This window comes from Pipra filicauda, unplaced genomic scaffold (genome assembly GCF_003945595.2).
Source record: "Pipra filicauda isolate LSUMZ 115617 unplaced genomic scaffold, ASM394559v2 scaffold165_size2600900_pilon, whole genome shotgun sequence".
Classification (NCBI taxonomy): domain Eukaryota; kingdom Metazoa; phylum Chordata; class Aves; order Passeriformes; family Pipridae; genus Pipra; species Pipra filicauda.
Window position 1 is genome coordinate 269,449 of NW_024104162.1, and position 21,323 is coordinate 290,771.

At 37.7% G+C, this 21,323-nt stretch overlaps 1 protein-coding gene across 4 annotated transcripts in view; it reads right to left on the reverse strand.

Moving 5' to 3' along the window:
- Window positions 1-2,678: 2,678 nt before the first annotated feature.
- Window positions 2,679-21,323, reverse strand: part of ARHGEF3 (Rho guanine nucleotide exchange factor 3) — a 111,297-nt gene continuing 92,652 nt past the window's right edge. For 3 of the 4 annotated variants that reach the window (XM_027728334.2, XM_027728338.2, XM_027728344.2), the window contains 9 exons: window positions 18,137-18,244; window positions 12,060-12,230; window positions 11,023-11,085; window positions 10,557-10,653; window positions 10,381-10,457; window positions 9,221-9,478; window positions 7,615-7,785; window positions 6,313-6,499; window positions 2,679-4,910 (listed from right to left, as the gene is read on the reverse strand). In XM_027728334.2, the coding sequence (XP_027584135.1) occupies window positions 4,564-4,910; window positions 6,313-6,499; window positions 7,615-7,785; window positions 9,221-9,478; window positions 10,381-10,457; window positions 10,557-10,653; window positions 11,023-11,085; window positions 12,060-12,230; window positions 18,137-18,244 (1,479 nt within the window). In that variant the 3' untranslated portion in view covers window positions 2,679-4,563. Of the gene's footprint in view, window positions 4,911-6,312; window positions 6,500-7,614; window positions 7,786-9,220; window positions 9,479-10,380; window positions 10,458-10,556; window positions 10,654-11,022; window positions 11,086-12,059; window positions 12,231-18,136; window positions 18,245-19,134; window positions 19,431-21,323 lie in introns of those variants that run through there. The other variant, XM_039379386.1, reaches the window with a different exon arrangement.

A 21,323-nucleotide genomic window follows, 5' to 3' on the forward strand; every position in this document is an offset into this window, starting at 1 on the left:
AAAATCTGTCACCTTATTGTCTCTCTAGCTTCTGAAGGTTTCTGTGGTTTCTGATCCTTGCCAGGCATTCAACCACGACTCCCTGGCTTGCACCAAGTGGTTTCCCACCCAAGTACTAAGCAGCTGCAGACCCCTTTGATTCTGAAATCAGATTATATGTAGCACATTAGTATTACAGATTTAGATCAGATTAACAGCCACAAAATGGGACATTTTTTAGGAAGGCTTGTGTAAGGCTCCTTGCTCAAGAAGCAAACATGGGTTCTTGCTCCAGACATTACCTCGGTATTCCTTTATGAAAGCAAATTTAGAAATGCAGAATTACTCAATCTGAGCATATTCTTACAGTTTAATGTAAAAACCTAGAAATTACTATTTTACTTTCCAGAAATTGTTCTAGTGATGCAAAACACACTTCATTCCTTCAAATGTTGAAATGCTAATTTTGTGCTGAATGCTAAATTTCAGGTGCCAGGAGATCAAAGATAGGAGAACTGTATCATTAATCTTTCTTCAAAGACCATGCAAAGAGAGGCACCTTTGGAAAATTCAGAAACAAAACCTAATTTACACACTTGGAAAGAGCTTTAGTATCATTTACCAGCCATAGAGAAAATATGCCTATGATATTAAAAGGTGAGACAAAATGGGGCAGTAGGATTGACTTGGCTCTGTAAGAGCAGGGATTAGTAGCAGAAATTTACCTGGTGCTTTTTTCTTTAACAAATTTGTGATCCTCAGGTGAAAGTCTGAAAATACCTACTTGTATTTTTAAAATACTTTCATTTTATCATGATTAATACATTAAATATCTTAAAATATTTTAAATTTAATGTAATCAAATCAGCTCTAAAAATACATCATAATTTCCATTAGATGGCACCATCAACCTGTAGAACAGATTACAGTATTTTAAAATCAGTATTCATGAGTAAGCATTAAATACAGAAGAACTGTCCATTCTGGATCTGGAACCCCTTTTTCAAAGGAAAAAAATCTTCCATATATGTGAAACTCGGCTTCAGACTCTGTTAGATCCTGGCAACCAAGCTTTGTCCGTGAAGTGCCAGGCAGCGTCACCATAAAACATCAACTTTTTCAAAAACTGCAGTCCATTAAACTGGTACCTTAAAGTTCTGATGTAGCTTTCAAATTCTAAAAGTTTTGTGAAACCTCAAGAAACCTGGTCTCCAGTCCTGCAGAGGCATTCCTAAGGCAGTGTCCTTGGTTCAGGTGGCTCATGCTGAAATAGGAGAAATACGTTCTCTGCCTTGAGTTCAATTGCTGGCCTATCCTTTACCCAGATTCTGGCAACTGATTCTCTGGTACTGAGCTCGAGAGACCTTAAACTTACTGCTGCTGGTGTCTCATAACAGACCTTTGTGTTCCAGGAGATAAGTCCTCATCCTTGTGTTGTTCATTCAGTGCTGCAGAGCAAATCTAGGGAAACAAAGGCCACAGACAGTAAAATTTTTTTCATCAGAGGACCTATACAGTTCAAAGACTTCCAAGGCCTTCTTTGCTTACCTTTCTTTCTCAGTCAAGACAATCTCTGCTTTTACCTTCTGGTTCATCAGGTCTTTCCATAAGCTAAGACTACATTGACTGTCCTCATCAGGAACAGAAGAGCAAACAGTTGCTAAGATTTGTCAAAAAGGGACAAATCTCCCACATCAGACCACTGACTTCCTGCTCTTGAGAGCAGGACACCTTAGCACTCGCTCTTCTCCCAGAATGTGAGATCCAGAGTGCCCATAGCTCAGATTTAGAGGATCACCTGCATCCCTCTCCTCATTTTGCCATCCCCACATGGTGATGATCCTGGAAGCACTTGACACCTCAGTCTTTTCACTGCTGCAACCCCTCAGACTCTGCTCTGCCGACACCAGGATTACTGACTGTGATGATCACTTGGACATATTTATGTACATTACTTTTCCTCTTTACTACACATTCATCATTTTATGTTTTACCCACCTGTTTTGGTACATTTTATTGTCCAAGCCCACCCTACCCCTCCACCACCCCAAGCCCCTCCTGCCACAATCAAAAGTCATTCTTTCAAAAGCAGCGACATTTTAAAAGTGCTAGAACTAAAACAAGCTAACCAAATCCAGAATTATATTAGTGTTGGAAAGCTTAATCCTTCAGATGATTTGAAGAGGAAAAACCCAACATTACTAAGCTTAGATCAATCAGTAGCTAAGTGCATGTAAACTACAAAGCAGAACAAATCACTTGCACTCCAGAATGCTGAACATGAGGTTAAGTGGGTGGCTAAATGATAGTAAACAAATGTAAATTAATCTTCTGAGATTCACTGGCTGCTTGGTGGCTTTTTATATACCCCAGAATTAATCAACTCAGTATTTTGGAATAATATATTTAGTAGAGATGTGATCCCCAAGGAATCATGAGAGAGAAACTGATGACAAGATGTTAGTTCTTTGTTCCACCTACTTACTAAATTAATTATTTAACACAAAACTTTGGGGAATGCAGTGAACTGAGTACAGTAACTCATTTTTTTGTTACTACTTTGTATCAGGCAAATTATATCCAAATATAAACACTTCCATAGCAACCAAAAGATAAGCCTTGGTCACTACATTAAGCCTCACTGCCTGTACCACTTAAATCTTTCTGCAGTCTTCTTGCACAACCAACCAAACCAAATAAAAAATGGTTTAATGTAATTTATTTGAAATGCTTCCAGAAAAGTTTAAGGCCATTATTAAAAAAAAAAAAAGGCAATACACACATTCATTCTTTCTTCTCTATCTGAACACTTTACATGCTTTTTTCTCTTTTTCAACATTTTGCTGAACAGCTTTCCTATTCCTTTTCTTTTGCAGATTTTTTCTTTCTCCCGTCTTCACTGGCATACTCATTGAGTTCTAAAAATGAAGCAGTTGAAATAAATTACAAAGCCTGAAACAGAAAAGAAATTTGATTTTTTTTTGAAAAACTATAAATACAGAAATATGTTCTATAGGGTAAAAATGCCATTTTTTTAAAAAATAAAAATACCTTGGTTTATATTGTTTATCATCTTGTCACACAGATTTCTGTAATGCATATCAGCATATATATATGTAAGATACTTGACATAATACATTTTCTGTAAACTTGTAGAACACAAGAAAAATATTTTTGGCAATAACTTAAGTTTTTCTACTTTTGTTTTGACGAGTACTTTGCACAGGTTATCTTGTGTGATATCAAGAATCATTTAAATTTATTAATATATCATTTTCATAGCTTGCCACACAGCACTGGCATTATTTCTTATAATAAGAAATAAAATATCACCCAGGGATTCCTGAAAGTAACAGGATGTTTAACTGTTTTAGACTGCATTTAAGTGACTCACCTGCTTCTCATTACAATGAGTAGATTATATCAGCCACCAGAAAACACAGTAATATTTCCAATTACAGCATGAGATTAAATGCAATAAAAACTTTTAAAACAGAACTTGAGGAAAAGAAAAAGGATGTAATACATCCTAAAGGAAAAACAATTCCCTTTTTGTTTAAACTTTCTCTACATAATCCCATGGGGTATTTGTAGAGCACCATTTATATAAAATCATCACTTAGTTTTAAAAACCAACTACATGTAATTGTAAACAGACATTTACAGAAAATTAATTCTTTTAACATTAGTTTAGTGGTGTTTAAAACCAACAGTGGAGGTCAGTGGAGTGCAAAATGCTGAAGAGGGCCTATTCACAAGCAAAAGCTCTTTTCCATTCTTATCCTGTTTGGGATAATATATTTATGGCACTGAAAGCAAACTACCAGCTTATTTACAAATACCCAGTATTCTCAGCATTTCATTTAATTCAGTGCTGGCTGTAGAGGTTTGGTTGGATTTTTTTATCAGTTGATTACTTTTAGCATTACATGCTTTGACAAACCACATCACTGTGCTGACCACCTGAAATGTCCAGATTTTAGTAAGTTTGCTTGCTGGATTTTAGGACAGCGCTTCATTTTGAAAACTTAATCCCTAAAGAGTCCCTGGTTCCATGGCCTGCTGTTTAAAGTTCTTGTTGATTTAATATCACAAGAGTTCAGACAGGTTACTGCAAGATAGTTTTCTTTTTTTCCAAGAAACTATTTTTTCCTTCCATGCCTTTAAGAAAACTTATTATCTTAACCCCCCATCCTGAAACTCCATGTTATGTCCACATCTTTAGCTGCCCCACTAAGAGGCAAATAAAGTACTTAAAATCAGGAAAAGTTATTTATGTAATACATATATAAACAGTAGCTTAGAGATTCTGTTTACAGCAGGACATTGAGAATAACTGGTCAAGTACCTCTTTCATCCACCTCAGGTGTTTATGGAATATAATCACAGGACATGAGTTGCAAGAGATTCCAGCTTATACAGATGGGCAGTCACAGTACTACACTCACAGGTACGAATACAAGGACTGCATTGACATCGTCACAAAAAATATTCTAAAAGTGCTTCTCCAAACGGTTCCATATATGGAATGCAAATACTGTACAGGTAAGAGACAGATTTTCTTCCATGAACTGTAAGTTTTTGTCAAACATTGGTTTCTATTTGCTTCTCGTGTTCGCAAGAGTTCGTCTGTTCCATGCGCTCGCAGTCGCCGCTGACCTCGCTGGTGTCCATGCTGCAGTCCGACTCACAGTCCGACTGCTCCATCTGCTCCAGGCTGCATTCTCCCGGGGCAACTCTGCGTCCCTTTGGTGACAACACAAAATGGGCTTCCGAGTTCAGCCCGCCAGCCTTGCCCGCACACGCTGCCTTCTCCTTGGCCTGGCGGATACAGTTCAGCCACTGCTGCTTGTTGAAGGAGTCATTGGCTTGGAGAGAGTGAGTCTGGCTTTGAGATCCGCTTTTGAAGCTGACTCTAAAGAAGTTTTTGACTGAAAGAAACAATACACGTCAAAACCTTGAATGCTTTGGTTGAATGGATTTTATAATCAAAGCGTATATTTAAGTAACAGAATCTGAAAAATATTTGCCTTAATGTGTTTTCCTGCCAATACCACGTCAGACCAAAGAGAAGAGTCTGGGTATCTCCTTGTTTTGTGGGTCAAGATCCCAGAACACCACACGCTCATCTAATAATTTCACATTGCTGGATTAAATGATTTTGGTTCTGCCATGCGCGAGCTATCCATAAAGCTCGATTGGAATCAGCAGGATCAAGGCTTTGCCCACACTTCCAAGCCTCTCTTTCTACTTCTCTGCAAAGCAGATTTCCTTGTACCAGCCAGAGACTGCCTCATCTTTTCCAATCACTTCACTAATACAGCGGATATGTACAAAAATCCCTCGAAGTTTTGATCAGGTAAGTGAGATCCATGATATCAAGTGAATTTGTTCAAGAGGACCCTTGTAATAAAACAAGCATCTTTATAATGAACTTAATTAGAAGGACATTAACATGAATAGCTGCAGTCTTGACACTGAGTGCTACAGTATCTGCCAGCTTTCAGCTGGAATAGCAATCAATGCCTCCATAATACAAGGAAAGGCATGATAGCTAAAGCTTAAGATTTCAAAATACACTTGCTTATAATTTTGCAGTTTTGCCACTACAGCCTGCATATTCTCCCCTTCTCCATTTCGTACAGAAGAAGGTATGTGGAGAAATTATCAATACAGTGAGCTTTGAGAAAGAATCTAAAAGAAACAAGTTACAACATAATAAACCAGTTTGAAACAAAAATCAAGATACTGGATAATGTGAATTTTAGAGAAAACATTCTGATGTCTCATTGGCAGGTATCTTAAGGTTATAATGATCCTACGTAAGTCAATAAAAAAAGGTGTTGTTGCCCGTAACAAAGACACAAACCAACAGAGTGCCGGTTTATGCGGTGCTTTATTCGGGGCCCGGGAACCTGAGGACTAGCGTCCCAAGTCAGGATTCCAAAGACCCTCATTCTCAATTCAGCTTTTATACACAAACAAGTTTACGTGCAGTTTCCACAGCAAAACAGTTACATCCAGTTACAAACAAGCTCATATTTCATACTGATAACAATTGGTAATCATCTACTCTAATCATAAATCTGCTTAAGTTGTCTTACCCCTAGAAACTGTGTAACAGACCCTTACCACATCCTAGGTAACAAATCATTATATACATGCTTGACTAAATCCTTTGATTATTGTTTCCACTTCTTCAGCACATTCCATGCTCACAAACAAGATTGCTAACTTACTACTTTGGAGTGTTGCTTTCTAGGCCTACTCTCCTACTAAGCCTTAGCCATTCTATTACTAAATTTAAATTGGTCTGTAACAGTGTGGTCATACTTCTCTCATTGTTGCTGAATGCACCGCGGATGGATCCACCCAACCGAACTTCTCCATCCTGCAAATCTTCCAGCACGAGCTCCCTGACGGGAATTGGCTGCCGGTACAGCTGGTAGCAGAGCTGCTCGTTGTGGGTGATAGCTCGTGTAATCACCAGCACTTCTTCAAAGAGGAAGACATGCAGTTTCTGTTAAACAGTAATAAATAATAAAGCATTATTCTTCCCACTACATGGCACAACAGCATACAAGTATGTAAATACAACAACTTAAAAACTTCTAGAATTATTTTTCCTGTCCTCTTCTCAGTTTCTCATGTCATAATCCTTTCCCAGCTGAGGCCTTGAATCGTGCACAACATTTCAAAGCTGTCTCTACAGCAGCAGCATGCTTATACACATTCTTCTTTCTGACACTTACTTTAACTTTTCTCTACTACCTCTGTTAATAAGAAAGAAGCAATCTTACTCATTCAGATATTTTTAATGAACAATTAAAAGTGATCTTGTTACAATTCACATGCTGCTCACAACCAGCTTCACCACCGGAAATATTCACTCTTGGAAGCTCAGAAAATTACTTTTGCTCCTAGGTGGCACAAGTCACCTGTTACCATCTTTACATTATGTTTCTCCTGACACTTTGCAATCTTTAGTGGCTTCCAATAATAAACGAGCTCAAATTTTAAATTCATTTCACTTGATATCAGGCACTGAAATAATTTGTTTTTCATTGCCAAAATTTGCTTCCCAATCACAAGTTCTTTGCTTCTAAAATCTAAATAAACACACTGCTTGCAAGTTTAAGAGAGACAGAGCTTCAGATCCATTTAGCTCACTGTCCCATCTTCCAGTAGCTCATGTAATTATATAGTAATTATAGCAGAAATATTTCCCAATATGCCTTGGCAGTCTTTTGATATTGAAAATGCCCATCTTCATTCTATATTTTCACAATAGATGCCTCATTTTATATCCATGAATAGTCCAATTTTTTTACAACTTGTGCATCTCTTTACAGGACACATAATCCTGCAAGTATTCCAATTTTATCGGATTTACTATTTATCCAGGATATTGTTAGGCCCCACAAGAGACAGAGATACATATAAGCTTATTATCACACTATACAGATATTTAACTACTAACAAAAATGATCAGTGTTATATATAACAGTTAATATTTACCAACTTCCTAGATATTAGAGCATGAGGTTTCTCTGTGTATGCTCACAGCTCTTTTAGCTGTCATTCAAAATGAAGATACCTTTAAAAGCTATTTATGATAAAATTTTTATTCCTTACCACTCCCCTGTTGTTCTTCAGTTCACCATGACAACACAGAGCACGTGAATTATCAATCAATGAATCCCTTTGGCCTTCTTCAAGATAAATAAGTCTCTCTTTGTAATACTGGCATTCAGATTCCCCAGTCTTTACGTTGATTTCAGCCACTATGCCCTGAATTATATTTATCTACAGAAAGACAATACAAACACAGGACCTTTAATTAGACAGTCCAATACTCAGAGTTATCTCCTAATAATTTGAATGGTAGCTACAAGAAAATACATTGTAATTTTCAGTATATTTTTCATTACCTTTTGCAGAGCAGTCTATAAAAGTATTAATAGTAACAACAGAACTAAGCAGACTACAGTGTACAAAGACACTTCAGTTTGGCTTTATTATTGCTTCTCACTATGGCTTAAAAATCTGGCATTTATCTCTTTATAACAAAACAAAATAGGCAGAATTAAGATAAACAGATATAAGAAATATAATCAGAGATGTATTTTTGCCAGCTGAAATGTGCCAATAAATGACACAGGACAAACAACCTACCTTAAAAATGTTTACTTAAAATAGATAATAATTCTCCGAAAACTGCTGCATCACATCAGAGAACAAGAAACAGAACTATCAAGATCCCTATCCTGCAAAACATGCAACTAGCCCAAACCACTAAAATCTCAGCTGTTATTCATTATTAGTTATCCTCTGGAAACACAGTAAACTAATTGTATTTTACAATTCCACTATGTGCATATATCTACAGTTCTATTATTGAAGTAATAATTTTCTTGCCGTTTTACTTTAAAAAACATTAAAAGGAAAGCTTTGCCTTTTCTATAAAAATATTCTCCTTATCTTGAACATCCTTATACTGTGCAGTCCTTCAGGACTTTGATATCAATTTTTCTGAAACTTAAAATACAGCTCCTTAACTGGGTATGTGGATGTGGAGTTCTGGTGATTTTATTCAACTCCAGCAGTGATCAGAGGCTGCTCAGATGGATCAAATTCAATTAAATAACTGGAGGTGGAGCAGGGGATGGGTCGGGACACACAGGCCCAAAGAGGTAGTTCAAGAATCTGCTGATCCCAGGAGATTTATCAGGGATCAACTTGGCCCAACGTGCTTAAAGCAGATGGCCAGCCAGGAAGACAAACGTACTTCATAAGCCTTGGACAGTGTTAAGAGCCAACCACATACAGTCATTTTTGTTTCCTAATTTAACTTGGCAGATACACAATTTATGACATAAATCGCTTCAAAGATTCAGAGATCTCAAGCCAGGGAGTAAAACTTATCTGAGTGATCTAAAACCTGAAAAGAAATCTCCACTTCACTTCACTTAGATTAGACTGGAAAACAACACTGAAGGGTAAATACAAAATGGACAAGGATCAGACAAGACCTGTGTAAAACACCTTCCATCCTGTCACTGTTTTTTAGTATCACTTTGCTATTGAAATAGGTTTTACCTGGGGGAGTGGTGCTAGATATTTCATGTATTATTTTCAGGTGTACACATTAAGTATTTGCATTTTTGTATTTTATGTAGCATTCATTAATAAGCTAAAAGTGCTATACCTCCTAAAAAACCCAAACCCAACAGTAACTCACAGCTTCTTCAAGGTGCTGCTGATCTGGATGATCATTTGGTGTGTGTCTCAAAATTTCTCGGAGCAGTAATGGGTATTTAACCAAACGGCTTCTTGGGATGTCCAGGAAATTCCAAAGGTCCAGTTTGCGGCTGAAAGGAGACTCCAAGCAGCGCTGCAGGAAATCTTGCACTCTGTGATCCTGTTTCTTGTGATCCAGTAAAGCTTTGGCTGCTACTTGATTGCTGCAGTAGCTGTCATAGGAGTTCAGGCATGGAAGCTGAGGAAAGGAAGAAATTATTCTGCAGCTGAAGCAAAGCCCAGTTTGCTCTACTGAAAGTTTCAAGTGATTCAGGATGTCAGAAATTCACAGTGAGACTCTTTTAGCTGGAGATTTATCCACAATTTATTGATGATAGCATTTCCAACATATATAAGTTTTACAAGGGTCCTCAGACCTTGTTCAAAATTTCAGTAATTTAGAAGCACTTGCTCATGTCTTAGTGCCTAAAGATGTCCAATACTATTTCAAAGCATTAAAAATATCAATGGCTTAAGACTGAGAACTACTTAATGCAGGCAATAGTTGAATACAGAGGCCTGATGTTAATTGTGAATGGAAATAAAAGCCTAGGAATGAGTACTCCCAAACCTGGCCTTTTTTAGATATGCAAAATTCTATAGTCAAACTTCTATATTGCCCTCAAGAACCTTAACCAAACTAAGACAACAAAACTGTGCCTTAAATCTGAAAAAACAAAACAAAACAAAACAACTTTGACAACTGGAACAGAATGACATTCAAAACTAACTGTAGGGTGCCCTTATACAATGTGACTTTTCAAGAAAACCAGAATACAAATGGGGGCAGATTCTAAAATGACCTACATGAGACAAACTCTAGTCTGCCTCTCCATTTTTGTTTAAAGTATATTAAATACGGCTTGTCTCCTGAAGAGCAAAAGCTTTAAAAACAACGTCCTAGTCTAAATCTTCTCATGGAAAATCCCTGAAAACAGAAAATATTCCATTATATCTCTAAATAGTTGCCCTACCTTTTAAAAAAATTCTGAGAATATATTTTTGACATGTCATGCTAGATATGAAAAGGAATTTGTCTGATAAAAACTATGTTACAGCTCCAAGCTAAAGCCCCCAAACTGATTATGAACTCTGCCTTACCCAACCCACAAGGATATGGCCAACGTGTTCTGTTGATCCATCAGGTTTCCTGATTTCTTGAAGTCGCCTAAGAAGATCTGATCATTAGAAAAAAGAAGAGAAACCTCACTTAATAAACCAGGTGACTTTAAATCTACGTGTAGTAGCAATGCAGACGAAGACTGTTTGAGTTTTACCTTCATGTAGAGGAATTAGGGAGTCCAGTGTTCCAAAAATTTGGTTCAACTCTTGCTCTGTCATTATGGAAAGCTTAAGCATTGGATCATGATAAGCCTGAAAAGAAAAAAAAGGGAGTTCTGTCATTAATATATCACTGATAGTTGAAAAATTAGTATTTAAAGTTCCCTGTAAGTAAAAACAGACCAAGTGCTAAGAATACAGACCAACTGCTAAGAATATTTTGAAGTTTCATAACCATATATTAAAATTATTGATTTCATATTTAGGGGGGTGGGGAAAGCAGCACATTTAAGTGTTTCAGAAAGAATGGGAAGATAGAAATAAGCTTTGGGTTTCTTCCCTCCCTTACTGTCTCAGCAATTATAAAAATCAAAAATTATTTTTAAAGTGTTATGAACCAATTAATACTGTTTGTTGTGTTTTGTGGTTTTGGGTTGTTTGGGGTTTTTTTAATAAACATACCTTTTTTGCCAACTTCAGATCTTCTATCAGGTCTTCTTCTCCTTTGGAAAGTTCAAAGATTGCCTGTAAAACAGACACAAGTATTCTAAAATATCTTTGTTTAATCTATACTCCACTTACTGAATTGATGTTATATTTTGACCAGATGTCTTAATACCACATAGCTGGTTCCTGGAATACAGCTCACTTATTTGGGCTGTATCAAGAGTCCTGGCTTCTGCCCCAAGACAGCAATGACTGTTACACTGTGCAAACAGTTTCTACAGTTTATTTTTCAATAAGCTGCCTTTGAAGTTCTCAATTACAGAAGTTATTTCCTATGAATTCTTGTACATTGTTAAAATCTGCACAAGAAATGCTTGGCACTACTTTTGTTTGATTTATGACTCAGTGCCTGAAGTATTCTCAGAGATTGTTATAAGCTTTGTTAATACTACCCAAAATTTCTTTTGAAAATAAAAAAAGCTTGCTTCTGTAGGAGCTCTGTGTTGATTGCAATATGAACTATTTAGACTTTGTCATGTACTACACATTAAAACCACTGACATACTCTTTTTGTTTTGGAAGAGGTCTTTTGATCAGTATGTCATCTTTCTAGCACTGGAAACTTCCTCAAAGACAGTCTTTTCCAACAGGGGAAATGATGGTGCATTTCTGTGTGTATGCATCGCTTGCTGGATACCTGTTCCTGCTCCTCCAGCATTGCTGGACAACATGAAACACCAAAATATCAACCAGGACCACAGAAAGTGTCACACAGAACAGGGACACACATGCAGCCCCTCACAGGACAACAGATCTCAGTCACTTCACGTTTATGAAGGAAATAGGACGAGCTGATTTTTATGAAGAATATATTAATCTAATATAGGTTGAGTCCTAAAGACTAGGGATGGAATTCTTCTAGTGGAGTGGTGATATTCCATTTAATTGCAGGAAAGCTTCAAGTGCCATCCCAACGCCTACTAGAATTCCCCACTCCATACTTTACAGGCAACTTTCGAACACGCAACTTATGGTTACAAAACAACACAGACCTCTTGCCGCTTGATTTCCTTGGCTGTGAGCATGTGATTGACACAGACATCGAAGGTCTCACTCCACAGTTTGCTGTCCCTCCGTTTGGTGCTGGCAGGGGGCACATTCCGAGCCCAGGGCCGGGGACTGAACAGATCCGGGCGACTGTCACTGCGGAAACTGATGGAACGCTGCGGATCCGGGGAGGGATTGGGGTTATGGTTAGAACAGCTGCACTTTTCTTGTTTTCTAAGGAATTTATATACACAGTTCAGTGCAATAAATATATTATCTAATATTAGTTTTTACTTTGAATTTCACAGAAGTTTTAGTACTGGGAATGTAAGAAAAATTATTTTAATACATCTTCATGGAAGGCCAGTACCTCCAATTCCTGCAGTGAACTATGTCCATGTCCTGCCCTCAACATGTTCAAAACCTATGCAATGCATTCATATACCATGCAACAAGACTGAACTACAGGGACAATGCAGAATGGTTCAACACACTAAATTAACATAACTGATCAGAGTTTCAATTCAGTAAACAGAAATTATTCATGCATTACACATATCTGTCTCATTAGATCCCTGATACTTAAAAATTTAGAATCAATGCAAATTTTAGAGAGTAAACTCTATGAATACTTTTTTGGTTAATTTTGAAAGAAAGAATTGTTACATAGAACCTCTGGAAAGCTAAGACAGCAAAATCTGGCAGATGAACTTGTGCATCAACTGAAAGTCAACAGAATTGTTGGGTTTAATTTATTTTGAGGGGTGAGAGTGTTCATAGATGTCTGTACTGAAAAATAATAAGTCCTACACCTCAAAGATATCAGATGAAAGTATGCATTATATTAAACACATATTACAGGTTTAAGAAAAAAAAAAACTTTTCTCAGGTGGGGAGAAAGAGGGTTCATAAAGGAGATTTCCCTTCAAAACCTTTCTTTTTACCTTACTAAGCGTCTTAATACCTGAAAGCATCACTTTTGGTTTTTAACTGTCAATCATCACGGATTTGATAGGTATCATCATTACAGATATGTCCATAAGAGGATTAAATAATTAGTGCCATAATGCTCTAACTGACCAAACTGGTTTTGATACATGGAGAAACCCTTTCAACTGGTAACATCCTGCCTCTTCAGATGTATGAATCAGGAAACTAATCCACATAGAAAGGTGTGAAATGGGTAGCTGACTGAAATGAGAAGAACAAACTGTTCCTTAAAGTTATGTCAATATTCAGATATTAATGTTTATGACAAGCAACAAGCCAGGTTCTTTTCACACCATTTGCTCCTGCTTTACTTCTCAGCAGCTGAAGAACTACATTAACAATCAGTGCTAGCAGATAGCAAACTGAAATAATCACTACTGGTTCTACTAAAGTGGAATCTTTATTAGTACTTCTGGAGCCTCTAAACTCCACCAATGGGTACCAGCATCTCTGTATCTACTATGTGGTCTGGTCCTAAAATTCAATAAAGCCAATTTTAAGAGAGACTTGAGAGTTCTGTTTGCCTGGAGACTCTTAAAAAGAGTTCAGGCTAAGGATGGATACTTCATGCTCTTACTGTGCTATTTTGAAAAGATTTCTTTCTTCCTTCATGAAAATTAGAGGCTTCTTTTTGAGGTCCTACCTCTGAAATGCCTTAACTATTTCACATAGTTGAAATACTCTACACTTTTGTTGTTATTTAAATTGTGCCTTATGTAACAGAATCATCTTTCAACTGCCTTGGGTAAGAATATTTAAAACAAAATAAATTCTCTTCATTTCCAGGTTGAAAGCACCACATACAAAGCATAAGACTTAAAATTCTCCTCTCTAGAGCCCATAAAATGCAAACAGTGCCTATAAAAACAGTATGTTTTTACAATATCAGAAGACATATTATATAAATAAAACCCATGCCTTTTAAAAGAAGCCATTCTGAGTCCCACTTGGAATTGACAAACCCCTTAAAAATAAACACACACACACAAACCTTCCAAACCTTTGCAAGTCAGGTGCTAGTCTTCCTTCAAGAGTTAAGAAGGCACAGAAACACCTGTGAAATTGCATGCTTCATTTACACTTGTTATAATAAGGAATCCTGGAACCTGTTATATTCACAGGCAAATGAGAAGATGAGGGAAAAGAGGCAGGTGCATTGCATCCATAAATCACCAGGAGAATGCAACTAAGCAGAACATTCCATGCCCCAAGGTGGAATGCCCCTTTCCATGCATTCCCATCCAGGAGATAGCTCCTTTGTGGTGGGGGTTCTCCTAAAGGAATGTTTTATGTTGAATGAAGAAAGCACTTGTACTGAACAGCACCAGACAGATGGATTTTTAAAGTAAATGCTTCGATTTTGAAACCTTTCAACAATGTCTTGTATCATGTTATAAAATGGCACACAGCCATAACAGCAAACTCATATCACACAGTGCTTTGAGAAAAGTAGTGCAAGGGGCACAGGACTGAGGGTATTTATTTAATGGAACAGAGCCCTAAAGTGAAGTTCTACCAAAAAGTTTTAAAAACAAGTACTCTGATGGTGTCTTTGGTTGGTACTTGCCAAGAAGGGAAAAGAAAAAAAAGAAAAGAAAAATCAGTCATGTGATAGAATCCCATGAAGGAACTGCAAGAATGTCAAAACAGCACTTCTACATCTACAGTCTTTTAAAAATATTTTCCTAGTTTCTGGCTTCCTTAAAAAACATGTCCCAGACACTCTAAAAATTATGGCCATCTGTGGTGATTAAAATTTTCATATAATTCCAAAAACTAAAGGAGCCAGGGAAGAATCCAGACACAACCCCTCATTTTGTTTACTGTATTTCTCTGATGGCAACAGCTTTCCCTGGCTGTTACAAGACTGTTGCTATGAAAGGTCTATGTGTTCCTGATGTTAATTGATGCAATTAGCAAACCTTAATTTCAGCTGCAGTAAAGCAAAGAGCTTCATGTGCTGTGAAAAGGGTACTACTGATCAAAGCCCCAGCATTCAGGACCGATGTTAAAAAGAGTTTTCTTCTTTGGGATTTTTAGAAATTTCCGGTGTCCTAAGACAGATAAAAATAATTTGGACTCCCTACTTAAATTCAAGACACACTGATGAAGACTGAAGCTGCAGAGGAAGCCAGCCAGACTTCCATTTCTCTCTTCAGCATCAGCTGGAGTTCTTTTTCTGATCCTATTTTCAGCTTTTAAGCTCAACAGCACAGCTGTGAATAAGACCAAGCAGATCATCACAATCATTAGTCTGTCTTGATAGAGACTGAATATATAGCTATAAAATAAACTGGTTTCCCAGGTGGATGAGCAAATAAGAATACCTGCTTAGTATGAGGCACCCTGCAGATATACAGACAGGCTGTCAGAGATGAAGCTGACAGCACTGTATTAGTCAGCTACTCGACAGTGCTCTGTGTGACAGAAACAAAAAGACTACAAAGAGTCAAAAAAAAAAACAAAAGTCCAGAAAGAAAACCAAAACAACTTTATGTGTTTGTTACTTGGAATCCTTATGGAAAAAGTATTGAAAATAAGTGGACAGTTGTAATAAAGTTGAGTATACCCAAAAATAATCAGATACTGCTATAATCAATAAAATATGCAAAACATGAAAAGCTGCTAAGAACATATCTTAAAAGATACTACACGAATCCCAGACACAGAGATGTTTCTCTTCAACCTGCATGCTGAAAGTCCATTAATGTAAAATGGAAGATACATTTACAGAGGTAAGGAAAATTATCCATAATAAACTGTTTTCCTCTTACATGTATCTTCCATTCAGAAGAATGTGTAAGAAGGTTTGTTTGAAATGCCATAAAGGAATCTCAGAACTTTCTAATTCCTTTTACTGATGCTGTTGGAATAATCTTTTTAGATAGAAGTTCTGTTGGCTTTGTTTTGTTTTCTTCCAGGGGAAGAAGTCATTTATTTGGCCTGTTGTGGTGATGATAGTACTTTACTTCATTTTACTGACATGGAAGATCTAAGCAGCAATGCAAGAGGAGACGTTGGTTTTGACTGAAACAACAGTGAAGATACATTAAAGTTCACCCAGTAAGAAAAATCAACTTTTTACTTTTTTTTACAGGAAATTACACCATGAAAAGAAATCCTGCTCTAAACTTTTCATAAGACACAATGACAGCTATGTCAATACATAATAAAGTGAAATAGCTATATGTGCTTCCCAGAATGTTTCTAAATAATTCCAAGTGGGATACCTGAGCACAAGGTCACTCTTTTTTGTCCCTGTTCTATAGTTACTGACAAAATCAGATAAGAAGTCAATTTACAGCCAGCTATGAAGGCAGTCTTGAGGGACATCACCAGCATTCATCACTTGGAAATGGATTCAGACCCAGGATTTAGAGAATACACAAGCTGATTTCTCAACACAGCTCCTTCAAGCACATAGTTAGATGGGTTGGTATGAATAACATCACTGTTTAATATGCTGAGAGAAGCAGATAGTTAATTAAAATATATTCTTATAGTCATTATGAACAGAGCAAGACAGAAATGCTTGCACAACAGCAGGACTTGCAAAGCCACTATTTTCTCTCCTATTTTTGACAAAATTTGCCCTGAAACACATCTATGCAGCTCTCATCTCAAGAAGCTGCTACTACACACATGAAAGGACAGTTGTTTTGGATAGTCTAAAAGGACTTTTATTAAAGACAGTACTGTACTGGACACTGTGTACAGTGGCAGAGGCATTCACTGCAGAACAACAGCACAGGTACCTCAATGAGGCCAACAGCTGCGTAAGGCTGGGAAAAGGGAAGCGCCTCACTCAGCTGCAGTTTAGCCAAAAATTAATTCACTTTCCACACTCCTCGCCACTGGAACTAATGCAGCCCTTTCAGAGCAGGGCCAATTTTTCCTGGAGGCAGACTATGGAGGAGATTTATACACCCCAGGGAATACAGGCATCTCTGCTCAAGTCACGCCAGACTACACCTGGCCCAAGCCCAGGCCGAGGGCTGTGCAGACATTCTGCTGTTCCTCCAGCCCTGCACACGTGGCTTTTCTCTCCAGTGTCTGCACTTCACACACCGGAGGAACCGAAGACAAGAAAACCAATGTTAGAAAAACCCTGTAATATCTGTTTTCTAGATAATTACCACCACAGAAAAATAGGGTCCTTTCCCATGACTTTTTATTTGTCATAAGACTCCCTGCTCTGAGGTTTTATTTCTTTCCTTTCCTCCTTAACAGGTAGCTTCAGTAATGCTCTATTTTAGCCGATTTTGCTTAGAACATTTTTAATACATTCAAGTTATTTTTAAATTTCCTCTCAAAGAAACTAAGGTTGTTAAATAATGTTCTTCAGATCTTATACGTGCTTACTTACATAAACTGTTTTAAAGAGGAAACAGTCTGGCTTTCTAGGCCAGACCCACAGCAGTGCTGCAGCTCTCAGCTGGCACTCGGCAGAGCCATTAGGAGTTGAGCACCCAAATATTTCGCAGTCTCTAGGTCTGAAGGCACAAATGCTTTATAAACTAAAGTTCCATTGCTCTCTAAGTATGGTAAATACTGTGCACCTAATCTGTAACACAGAAACTGCATTTAAAATTTCCTTACCCTTTACTAGTTTTCATCAGCAGCTTCGGAAAATGACTTGGAAATTTCCAGTTGTTAACTAACTCTTTTGTTTAAGCAAGGTCAAAGTTCACTATACAGAAGGAAATTTAGCAGTCCTACATGACCAACTATACCAAAAATAACACTTTCAAAGAAACCAACCAAAATTAATAGAAAGTGTCATGGAACATTCTCTTCATCAAATTTTAAAAGCAATTGTAATTCTTTAGTAAACCATTTTTATATGCTACAGGTGCAATAGTTTTCTTACTGGGAATTGAAAAGCATTAATCATCTGGACAGAAAAGCGGTTTTTTGAGGTGAGAGTTGTGAGTTTGAAGCTGAGTGACTTTATATTCACAAGCTGCCTGAACTTGTTTAGCAATCACAGTGGGGTGTGTGCGTTATGTGCATCACCCATTCCCAGGGACCCAAAAAAACTGTGGCTGTGTCCACATACCCCTTTCAGCAGAGTTGGATCTGCTGCCATTACCTGCAGTGTCTGGCTGAAGCGCTTCAGTGGAGTGGCACGGACAGGAGGAATGAGATTGGCCAGGGATGTGACTCTGGAAAGCGGCTTGACCCGTTTGTTACTGGGCTCCTGTAGCAGGGGGAGAGAGGGGGAAGGAAAAAAATGGGGAGAGTGTGAGTAAAATTAAACAAAGATTGCTGAGCTTTTACTGATTTTCCTAAGAAAGCATTTCTAACAAGCCAGTTTGCAAACCTGGCCCATAATTAGGGCAGTAAATAAACAACGGCAGCTTTAAACACTGACAGTGATAGATTGCTCTTGGCTGGTACATACAGGTCCTAAAACAGCTGGAAAATGTCATGATGGAGACTTGGCATGGCTGGGAGCAGAGGGAGAGAGGAAGGTAAAGAAAGATTAAATAATTTCATTATATTAACTCATTCTTTAAAGAAAAATTTTCAGCAGTGCTCTGCAGCTAATGCACATCGTGATAATCTCATTGAAAGGAATACTTTCAAATAAAAACAATTCTGTTTATTTCTGTGCCTCTGGCACTGTCAGCATGTGACTCCATTTAAATGTATTTTATTCGAGAAAATATAATTCTGACAAAAATCTCTAAGTCTCATTGTCTTTGAATTTATATTCCTATAGAAATACATATACAAGCAAACACATAAGTAACATGTTTATATATATTTATTTTTTGCATAAAATATAAAGGAAAATGAAACAAAAATCTACCATATAGCATTTAATTAAATATTTTTCTTTTCATATATACTTTCAACAGGACAACAGCACTTAAAGTAATATATAACTAGTTCAAAATAATATGCTAATTGTCCTGCAGATATATATTTTAAAAAAAATCAACAGAAATCGTAACACAAAAAAAAGGTGGTTATAAATACATAAAAATAGAACAGTTACCCTTGGCTTCCTAACTTCCATCTGACATTTAACAGATCCTGAACAGTACATGCAAAAGGCAACTTTTGACAGAAAAAGAGCCAAACCTTCCAAGTGAAGTTAAAAAACCTATCCAACACCATATTTCAAGGACATCCTAAAGTAGTTCATCTTTCTTTTTCAGCCATGCTTATAAGGTTTGTGTAGGTTTGCTATGTCTCCAATTGCCTAGGCATAGCTTTAAGAAGATGAAGCATGCCTATTATCCTTTTCTTCAGAAATATAAATCCTTCTGGAAATAATGCAGATTTGTCAACCTTTCTGATACCAAAAAATAAGTCTCAGGAGCGAAGATCACCATCTGTATTACTGGCAAGAAAAATTCTCTTCTATTAGTGCAGCAACACAGGAAAGGTGAGAAGCAGCTACACATTTAATTTACTTCTCAGCAGGCAGACCTGGAAATCCATAAAAGCCAGCTGCGATAAGCGACAAAGTGTTTAACCCTCTAGCAAAAATAATGTATTCCATCACACATGAAACCTGGCATTAAAGAACTGTAATAGCCTAAATCACGTTAAATTCTTATCTTCACCGTTGCACTGTTATTCCTAACCCTTCCTTTTCAGCAACCACGTCTTTGAGACAGGTTTTAGAAAGAGTATTTTTTACGTCATTGCAGCACCACCAGCATACTTATCTACAGCAGCACCAGCAGCATGAGACTCCACTGTAATTCTTCTCTAACTGGTGGCACATCGTCAGCTGTTTGTTTTTTATGATTATTCGAATGCTAGTGCTGGTGCACAGATAATATCCCACGGCAGAGCTGCTCGTTCGGGACTGTGCTGCACTGCAGTGGAAGGACACGACGCTCCAGCCAGAGCTGGGCAGTGCCATGCCAGCAGCACAGCCTGTGCCTGTGCCAGCAGCTCTACCTGAGCAGCAAAGGTTACTTAGGCATCAACAGCCCAGCCCGAAAGCAAAACCTGGCAGTCAAGGTTGTATGGACTTTCAGAAGAAAGAGAGAGAAGGATTAGGATTAATAGAAAAGATTACTCCTCCTTCACTGCCGTGTCCTTTCTGGTATCTCACAGCTTTGCTGCAATGTGTGTGTGTTCTAGGAACGAAAGACAAAACTCATGAAAAAAAACTGAGGCTTAACAGGACCAAGTGCAAGGTGCTGCACCTGGGTCAGGGCAAGCTCCAGTATCTATACAGGCTGGGGGGTCCATCTCCCATCCATTTCAAGGAGAAAAATGCCAAGGCAGTATAGTTTTACTAAGATTCATGCTGCAAAACCTCACTGAAAACAGAAACTGATGTTTAAGACAACCAACTCCAGTTTCAGCCACCATCAGAAAACATTAAGCTCTTTTAGAGCCTCCAGAGGCCAGCTCTGCTCCCAGCAGGCAAAGCCAAGTTAGGTAACTGCAGTCCTACCCCTCCTGTGTCAGCACTCCATCTTGAGTTTCTCATGCAACATATGGTGTTCTGATTTCACTCTGAAAATTCTGACCAGAATTCCAAACAGCTAAATACATAGTTGAAATTAAGAATTCAATTTTATGGAAAGAAAATAGCATTACCATAGGATTCTCTTAAACAGCATTATTTAGGATAATTTCAGAAGCCTGAGACTTTTTACCAAGGAGCTCTTAAAGTAAATCTTGTTAATCGTAAGTTGTTAAGTATGAAAAAAGCTTTTTTTGAATATTTCTAACATGATTTTCACCTTATATTAGAAACTGTCTGATAGGTTAAGATACCGAGCTGGAAGTGGAAACTCATCAAATCTTAAGTGTTCCAGATGTCATCTCCTTCAGAGAAGTCTAACAACAAAGATCATCAGCACTGAGTCACCTCTTCTACCGTGGAAAAGTGAAGTTTGTACAAGTAAGGCTTTGCCTGTGCAATGAAAATATAGCACTACTGGAGCAATTCTAAAACCATTAGATAGTAATAGTGAAACTGTAAGAGAGTCATAGGATTTCTGCTGTATGGTCTAAAATCATTCTGTCTCCACCTCCCCTTCCATCAACACCCTCATCCTCAAGCTGCGTCACGTCTCCAAACCAGCACCACAGAGAAGCTGAATAAGCTACTGAGCCAACGATCTGGACAGGGGAAAATTCCTCAGTCAAGTGCAAGTTTTAAACAGGGGGCTGTTTTTCTCACCAAGGACTCTGTTCTTCACAGTCAGCAGATCAAATAGAAAGAGAAGACTGCGTGAACTGTTCTGCTTTACCCAGAGACACTGAACAGAATCTGCACTTACACATTAGTCCCATAAGAT